At 36.1% G+C, this 10,023-nt stretch overlaps 1 protein-coding gene across 1 annotated transcript in view; it reads left to right on the top strand.

Annotated features, from left to right (window-relative positions):
* LOC117111227 overlaps positions 1-9,175 on the top strand; it is a 25,284-nt gene extending 16,109 nt beyond the window's left edge. The window contains exons 3-5 of the mRNA XM_033254124.1: positions 4,741-5,124; positions 5,554-5,767; positions 6,270-9,175. Coding sequence (XP_033110015.1) covers positions 4,741-5,124; positions 5,554-5,767; positions 6,270-6,445 — 774 coding nt within the window. The 3' untranslated portion in view covers positions 6,446-9,175. The remainder of the gene's footprint in view (positions 1-4,740; positions 5,125-5,553; positions 5,768-6,269) is intronic.
* The last annotated feature ends 848 nt before the right edge of the window (positions 9,176-10,023 follow it).

The raw sequence follows: 10,023 nt of genomic DNA, 5'->3' as shown, positions 1-10,023 counted from the left end.
TATATATATATAATTTATTCACACTGAATTTACTTAGTTTCTGTTCTTTTTGTTTTAAAATAATTGCCTTTACATGAATTCTATAGCCACTGAAGTAATTTGCTAATGTAGACATGACGGGGAGAGTCGAGGCATTAATTTTTGTTGGCACCAGAAACATTGCAACATATATCACCGCACAACTTGTCGAATCCAATAAGAGTCCACTTATTTATAGAGACAGTTAACTAAGCTTATCTAAGGGAACACGGCACTTAATTCGAGTTCAAAGCTTTACAGTAAATAACATTAATTGTTGTATTTACGACTTTTCCAATAGTGTATAAATACACGGTACTTTAATCACCAATTATTATTGTTATTAATGTTAGTCATCTGTCATTGAAAGACAATTGACCATCAGATAGACACCGCTATCTAATGATTGAGTCACCAACCAACCAAGCGCGAGTGTGTGTAAATTTACTACTGGAATTGTTTTCAATTCGACAAAATTCTATGGCAGGGTTCACGCACACACTCCTGGCTTGTGGCCTAAAGTCTGGTTTCATAAAATCACCGCATATGCTATCGCCACCCTGTGACAGCTTTCGGCGACGCCGATTTGTCAGTCGTTTTGGAACCTTCCCGATTGCGTCGGGACAGCTATGCAGTCAATTGCAGTGAAAACACTCTCGTGAAAGTGTAGCGATTTGACAGAAACAGATTACAGTTGCGGTGCGCGTCTAATTTCGAGTACCGTAATCCACACACTGAAAATTGACTATAGTAGCGTCGTTCGCGTAACGCGTCTAAATTGATCTAGTCTGAACTAAGCTTAACCCTCAACGTTGGGAAAATACCGGGACATTTGTTCATCTTTAGAATAGTAGTGAATAATTGCCAACTGGTTAGAAACAGACGAGATGAGAAATAGAAGCTCTGTTAACACCATTCCTTCAGCACTAAGTGAATATCTGCGAGATTTTAATTTCAACCTCCGACGCTCATTACCTAATAGTTAATGAATGATGGTAAAAAAGGGGATCTCATTGGTAAATCGTCTAATGAATCAAAATGCCTTGATTAGGCATTTTATATTTTAGCTAAATGAATAGTAACATTTTAGTGTTTCACGTCTGATCGTCTTATGTCACTGAGGTTAATTGTCTAATGCTATGTAGTTTACATTGTGCTTTATAAATTTTAATTTCTACATTTATTGTTTTATTTATTGTTTGGTTTATTTATTCAAACAAACACATAAAAACATACCGATAAAAAATATTCAGACAAATACAAACAATTTGAAATTTATCTTACAAAAGGGCAACAAGATAATCACAAACCTCGTTTCAGTGACTGAATTACACTCGCTCTTGGTTTCTCACATTAAAATGACTTCACATGATTCCAAAATGTCTGTCCGTAAATCAGTTTTGAAAACTCATTCGATTAATGAAGTATTTTTATGAGGGTAATATTTTTTTTGATTGTCCTCATTTAGGCCTACAATATTGTGGGCCTACTCTGGCACTAAAGTGCTGACGTGATATTCAGTGTGTGCCTGTTGAAAATCTAATAGGCCTAGACTTTTTGAGCTTTATTATAACGACTTGTTTTTGTTTCGAAAGATTATGTTCAGATTTTGAGAGCAACGGATTATTGGAATATTGTATTATATAAATCCTAATATCAGACCATTATTAAATCCACGTGTATTATGTTTATTTTTAAAGCATGGATACCGGTTTAGCTGATTATAATGATTAAAATTCCAGTTAGAACTTCTTGACTTAAATGTAAATGTATACAGATGCATTGCATTTCATATTTATCATTATTAGGCTCATTATCATCATCATTATCATTATTATTATTATTATTATTATTATCATCATCATCATCATCATCATCATTATAATCATCTGTAAAATTCAGTCAAGACTTCTTGACTAAAATCTAAATCTGCATTGCATTTCATTAATACAATAATTTGCATTATATGTCAATTCCGCAATATCCATCCACAAATTCATTTTATTTCACACCTCATTAATTTAAAAGGTATGCCTATAAGTATAAGGATGCCTTGAAAAAAAATGGGCAGTTTTGGACCATTGCAAGTTGCTATGAGAAAAAAAAATGAAAATTGAGAGATCAGCATAAAACGGTGCATACATTCATCAGTGATATCCGAGGTCGTGTTCAATTGTCACATTTCTATTTTATCCTAGGCTTTTACTGCTGCTCGATATTTTTTATGTTAAATACCGTACCGGGTTTTTTTTAATGTTTTTTTTTTATTGTCGAAGGTTTTACATTATCAAGCTATGTCGTCGAGGATTTCTAAACATTTACTACTTGGATATGATTGTTGGTGATGAAGAAATAAATTAAACGTTCTTAAATGTTCCAGCTCCACCTATTTATTATACACTGGCATGTTCTTGAGTCGTGTGCAACTTACATTGATACAAACATCAATGACAAATGCTTGCAAATCGCCATTATTATGTTAAGTGGTTTGTCACCTTACCAGATTATGCCACTAATGTGTTTTAGTAACCGGTAATTAATTGAACGATACGACAATGAAATTAGTGTATGTAGAACTTTAGCTTCTCGTTAGCCTCTATATTCAACACACGCTTACTCTACGCGTAGAAACCTTTAGGCTTATTCTACCTTACACAAGTGTGCTATATCACAGTACTCTCATTAATATATCATGTTAATATATCGTGCATGCTTACTTTGCTTTTTAATCTAGGGCACCTCATCTTCGTAACTGTTTGCTGTTTACAAATGAACTCAAAATTTCATGAATTTCAACAACATTACAATACTTCTTTCCGAGACAATCAAAATGGCAAATGAAAAATAATACGGACAGATCCAAAACTAACTTGACGCTGACGTGGTACGCGAGTCAATACCAAACGATCGAGTGTCGAGAAACAAGGACGCTTTCTGTGGTGGTGAAATATTAAATAAGTATAATAACACTAATAGGGAATATTAATAAGAGAGAAAGACAATCTTAGGAATTGCTTCAGGGAGGGATTTCAGTCGTTCCTTCCCAATCTTCGTTCATTTTAGGTAATTGACAACTGTCGTAAGGAGCGGTGCGAGAAGCCTACCTTGTGTAAGCCAATGTCTTCATAAATCATCAACATATATTGTATATTATAGAGTAGACCTACATTTATACAAGTACCTCTAGAAACATCATCAATAAGTTAGAGCTTGCTTGAGCTCTAATGACGCCGCTATCCATCCTATCCATCACGACCCTTGATTTGCAGTTTATTGACTGTTTTATTGTAGGGAGGGTGTGAACGTATAATATAAAGGTAAAGGGTAAAGGTAGGAGAATAACCCATAACTTGCGGCGTCTAAATGATTGTGCTGAATTGCGTATCATATAGGCCTAAATGATTGTGCTTGTGCTGAACTGTGTATGAGAGTGGTCCGCGACTACCAATAGCAGCCGTAAAGAAGCGCTTATAGTAGCTAATGTTCACATAATTCCACGACGACAGGGCTGTAATGAACCATAACATCTGGGTAACCCCCTACTCTCCCAAAAGATGCAACTTGGGTCCTTTAAAGTGCACACGAGCTAGATGTATACACTGGACCTCCATTTTAAGTCCTTATCCGAGAGGACTTGGTTCTACCAACCGAACCCTGGGCGAGGAGCGGCTGGAACCAGCGCCGATAAAGGCTGTAGTTAGTGCCGCCCCTGCCTTAACGCTCGGCCACTCGACTCACTCAAGAATATGTACCTGTTAATCTAAATGATGGGTAACCAACACTTTTACTTAGTGAAGTTGATGATTTTCAATTCAATGTAGAAATGCAGGTAATTGCATATGCTATACGCTCCATGTGCAGTAATGCTTATATTTTGGTTTCAGGGCTGATGTCAGTTGACGTTAAAGCATTTCGATAAGAACAGACATACAGCATACAGATATTTCACCAGCAACATTTTTTGATTGTGTACTATGGGGAATATCGACATTTCGCCGTCAGACAATCCTCGTGTCGTCAAAGCGTACCGGTATACCGTACCAATCCCCATTCAGGTCAATATTTATATACGATACGATATCGGCGAACTGTCTGTACGGAAATTTCGTCGATACGTCTTCACAATTAACAAATGTTGCCAAGAAATTGGCTCACGCATACATTATGTGCAGTCAAGTGTAAAAACCCCTCCGTATCCGCATTATACACTATTAACTGTCCCTAACCGTGTTATATTTCAATTCCGATGTTAGCGACTGTCGTTTTGATGCACCATGTGCGTAGTTGTTCAAGGCAACGTCACAACAAAGCGCGATCTCTGGGTGCATCATTGTGCATTTTGAGCTTACACCCCTTCAGATTCAACTATTTTTACGTCACTGGTTTCCCTCACCCCACTCCAAAGCGTGGTGTGCCACAGGTATTCGTACTGTGAGAAAACCTAAAATTCAAGCTAACGCAGGTAGAGTGATGATACGACTCTCTTTTCTTCAATGATTAATTCAGCAAAACTATATAATCGATAAAATTCCGGATGCTACAATCGAAGCCTTTCCGTTTGTAATCACACTCAGACGGATACAACTCACGTAAATATAAAACCTAACAACTTGCAGACGCCTTGGGATAAAGCAACATAAACATTGATCACAACGTACTGGTTCAATTTAAGTTTATGTAATATGTTTCTAAATGCCATTATGATTTTATCTATCATTTTAGTTCACAGAGGACATTATGAGAAATGTTTGCAAGAATGAAAAGACGAAAATTAGTCTAATGGTCGTCTGCGATGGTGTACGCGGTGATACGGCGTCACTGCTTGGTCTTAGCGACGAGTATATACTATGTTCGTGCAATGCTTACGGTGCAATGGCCAGTCTAGACAGAATGTACCACAAACATGTTGCTGTTGCCGAAACAACAAGAAACAATATGAAGTTGGACTTGTCAGCATTTGGCAGCGAGTACCGGCAGCCGGAACTCACTAAGCCTACGTTTAAGTTCAAGATCTTTGGAACGTATCGCTACCGCTACCTGACACTGTCTTGTCCGAAGAACGGGTCGAATGTTCTTCGTCAACTACGGATTACGTCAGATTCTTCTGTAAGTATTGATATCTCAATAGTATATAAGTGTAACTATCATTTCAGGGAAGGTGTAGGGGATGACGGGTACTCACTCACTGTGGTCGATATAACGATTGTCGTACTATCGGCCGACGAACCCATCTTCGCTGCCTTTGCTTTGAGTGCTAGACGATACGACACCTTCTGCTGACTGTCAGTGGCAGTCTGAACGAATTGTCATTAAAAACAATCCGTTGCACACGCGTCGTGGCGTTGCGTTCTCCAGAGAAGCGCGTCGGCCGACGACTGTCATTTGCTAATAAAAAATACGGTCAATTATGAATAGATTACACTTTCATAGAAAATTGCATGCAGTATAAAACGGCGTTGGCGATGAGGCGCAAACCACCAACAAACTAACCAAACCTCTGTCCATATTTTCACTTTGTTCGTTTTCCATTCACAGGTAATTCGACACATTTTTCAAGAATCATTTAATAGTTACAGGACGAAACGCGAGAAGAAAATAAGTGATGCGGAGGCTATCAGTATGCACTGCAGTCGGCGTATGACTGAAATCAAACTATCGTACAGAAGAGAGAACGTAGCGCTTATCGAGGACGAAAATATAATTGTGTCGGTTGAGGGTGACGCAACACGCACAACTAACTTCCATACAGGTAGGTAGTGACTGCAAATGTTGTAACACGACTGACGGCGCAGTAATTAACTGAAACAATTCTTAAATATTCACACTGCATTTAACACCACAGTTCTGTGCATAGTATATCGAGTACTTCAGCGTAACATTTCAAACCAGGATAAATTCGTTCTCCATGATATCGCTACACGCTTTTGCCGATATTGTTGACGACACTGATTGGTAGTCGAATCTGCGAGCCGCTAAGCTCCGCCCCTTGGACATTGTTAAGTCTGATTGACACCCCAGAAAGGTACATTGTGTCTGGGGAGAGGACAGAGCGAGCACCGACAGTGTAGCTATTTCATAAAAAACATCCCACCTCTACAAGATGAACTATAGCATACGCAGTTATACTGTGATGTATTGACTGAGACAATGTAGCTTAACTACACTGCTTCTTTGCGGTTTACTGTCTATGTTCAATATAAAGGTACTTTTGAAGTGAAATATTATATATTGTACTTTTGTTTTTGTTCTAGGCTCTGAAGTGAACATGGGATTCCGAGGACTGGAGAGTATACACCAGTTCATCATAGACATAGCAATGGCCGACAAGCGTGATTTGCTGATAGAAACTCTTACTCAGAAAGTGCGACATTCACAGAAAGTGGTGGATGAGTTCCTTAGAAATGGATTAACAATACAAGTTCATTGATACCGATTGATGTCAAACCGCCCAAAACAAATTTGCATAAACTATAAACAAAACTGTAAGAGGGGTTACGGTTGTCTATCTGCAACTTTATGATGATGATGATGATGATGATGATGATGAAGATTGTTATTATTATGATGATGGATGATGATGATGATGGATGATGATAATGGTGGATCAACGGTGAACAAGGTGATTATGACAATAGCGTTGTTGATTAATCATTTTCAGAAAACAGTAAAAACAAAAGCAAATTAAACACGACAGAAAATGTCAGGCGTTTAAAGTTGTTTAAGGCCTAGGCCTAATTGTAGTGGCAGGATCATCCTCGTAAAAGGCGCGCATGATAGGGCTTGAGGACTTACTATGAAAAGAGCTTTTAGTATAATAGTTTCCGGATTGAACATGATATGAGTACCTTTGTATGAAAATTACGATGTACTAGTGATATGATCTCTGTGATGCTAGATTTTGGCTCTAACTTGTAGTTTTGCTCAATGGACCGTTCCGCAAAGTTCCTCCCCTTGGATAGTGATGCTATGGGTCCAAAACGGCAGCGCAAAGGTATACATAAACATGCATTGTTTTGGAAACAAGCACGCATTCCTAGGCTCTGTTCTAATTGGACAGTTGTTTAGAGTGGTACACCGGAATGGTCCATTTTTTCATCGGGGTACGTTCCAGGGGGGATTTTTTTAGTGGAAATTAACTAGAGTAGCATTGTTTTATATTCCTTATAGGTGTGTGTCGTATACCAGCAGTGGGAAAGCTCTCCCACCTATAAAATTGTTTTTCATAAAGAAATACATGAATAGAAATACAACGTGGTATGTATTCCATTCCAAATGCTCACCAAAAAATTCAAGAATCTATAACTATTCGATGTAAATTATGAAATGTTTATACGTATATGTAAGAATTTTTTTCAAAGCTTATTTTTCAAGTCTTTTATACACAGTAAATTCTCTGGTGCAATTCATAATGTGTTGCTATAATTCTCTAGTTTTGATAACTGTTTTTGGAATGTATTTTCTAGATTACTGTAAATGAAGATTACGGCATATTGTTATCCTTGTTTTTTTTGTTTTTTTTCTAAATATGGTTTGGATAATCAATTAGCATGATTGATAGCCCAAGCTAAAACTATTTTGACAGGCGCTACAAGTGTGTATTTATTATTACATCCGACATTGTTATTATAGTAAAGGTTGGTATTCTATTTTTTAAGTTTACAATAATTGTGACATGTAGGGCCTATTATAAATGCGATACTTATCATAAACCACACTACTGTATACAGTTACAAAAATTACGCTCGGGTACGGCCATCTCACAATAAAAATAATGGCGAAATTTGTGACAAAGTTCATCAACAAGATCACTGCTGAATGAAACAAGTCAGCCTGTACCCTATGGGACGACGCATAGGTTCGTATTTTACATCGACCGCGAATATGAGTCTTTACACGTCGAACGTCATTACCATTTGCTACTACCACTCCCCAGATATAACAATTTTGATATAACAAGTGTCATTTGAAGAACACCTTAATTGTGCCTATAAAAATATAACTATGTGGAATAAGCCTATAAAAATGCATCCGTTTTTGTGAAATCCAGCGGTGATCCATATAAGACACTTTCATCATAACAAAGATCAGTCTTTTTTTATTTAAATCATTTAGACTTTTACTTTTAAATCAAAGACATTTTGGGGCCAGGATTTTATTTTCGTTTGGTGTTACAAATTATTTGATGATTAAGAAAACACCCATACGATTTCTGTTATCAATTAAAAACAAAACTGTGGTTACATCGGGTGTGGGTATAGGTTCATTTTTATTGTTTACAATACGATTGAGTTTCATTTAGATAAAAATAATACTATGCCAAAGTGATTACCTTAGAAAAGCAGCTAGGGTTATTATCGTTGTCAGGCACAATGGTATTCAAATAAAGAACGTATGTTTTGTTAGAACAAATAAATGTCCATATCTCGCATTAATTCTGACATGTTCCTCTTCCCAAACTGATAAATTAAACAAAAACAACAACATTATCTGAATTCACAAAAAAGATAGTGGTCTTTAGAATTTCTTTTGAAGTAAATATGATGAATCGCATTAAAGATCAATCGTGTAAGTAAGTAGGCCCAATGGTGCTATTGTAAGTCATAATGTTTTCATTAATGTTCATAATACTATATTAGTTAAGGAGGTTGTCATTGTAAAGGATATGTTTTGGATGAAAACACAGTTTCATTGCACATTAAAATGTTATCAATGTTGGTCGGCGTACAGTTTTGTGTTATTGCTTAATGGAAAATAATACTTTTCTTTTCTATTGTATAAATGTGTTGACAATTGATTATATATCTTACTAGACATCTATCTAAATAAGGATAATCATTTTTTTTGACCAGATTAATGTTCTGTATTCTGTATCATACTAGGCTATACAAATAAGATTATTGAATCGAGGCCGAAAGTACAGCTCAAAATGAGATACGTTGTTTGATGATACGCCTATACGATACATTTCAACCGGTTCACACAGAGTATGTCAAACGCAAATACAGAAAAAAATTGTCTCAACTTTTTCGTAATTGGAAACTAAGAGCCTTTGAATATTAGTAGATCTATTGTGTAAAACTGAGCTTAATAATGGTTATGGTAGCGTAATACAGTAATCTGATGTAATGATTGGTTCCAATAAATTCACTAGAGCACATTCCTGTCCCACTGATTCGACCGACCAATCAGCTTCGCCGAAAGCTATCGGCGATATCGTGCAGCCATGGAAACCTGGCTAAATGTGACCGCGCGCTGCAATTATTAACCAGTTAGAATGGAGAGCTCATGTTGTTTAGGATTCAACAAACAAACATGAATGTGTTTTCTAAATCAAGCATGACGTCAGCTAATGGGAAAATAACTTTAATGTAACATTTCTAGCGGTTCATTGCCTTAGGTTCTAAAGTTGAATGCCCAGACGTTGCAATCGCATTTGAAGGAATTAAGAAACACAAATCCACGACAACTTAGGAGAAAAGTATTGCATTCCCATATGATTTAATAAGCCAGTAAAGAAGAGAGATTTTTATACTTTAATGTTCGTATACTGCTCAAACTGTGATATATCATTTGTGAATCTTTTAAAAGAAAACAGTTTACTAAAGGAGAACATAACGGAATAATTTGACGTCATATGGTACATGGTTAAATTGCAGATCGTTTAAGTCATGCACGTTTTTTAGTGTTTTTTTAGTGCCTTCATTTGAAAGGGTAGGCCTAACTGTTATTATCAAAAGTTTATATGTTTTATAACAATAATAAAAAAAAATAATAATACAGTAATAATATTTATCATATGAAAGTGTATTATTATTATCATTATTAATTATATTATTATTATTATTATTATTATTATTATTATTATTATCATCATCAAACTTTACGGCAGACACAAAATAAAGTGTGTGTCTGATACGTCACAGCCACGTTTTACATAGCAGAAATAATTATTAAAACATTCCCTTCCATTGGATTTTGTTATACTATTCCTTTAAGTTTATAAAC

Source organism: Anneissia japonica, unplaced genomic scaffold, assembly GCF_011630105.1.
Source record: "Anneissia japonica isolate Jap-2015-1 unplaced genomic scaffold, ASM1163010v1 scaffold288008_len1385354_cov213, whole genome shotgun sequence".
Classification (NCBI taxonomy): Eukaryota; Metazoa; Echinodermata; class Crinoidea; order Comatulida; family Comatulidae; genus Anneissia; species Anneissia japonica.
The sequence above is the reverse complement of the archived record's forward strand: the minus strand, read 5'-3'. Positions and strand labels throughout refer to the sequence as shown.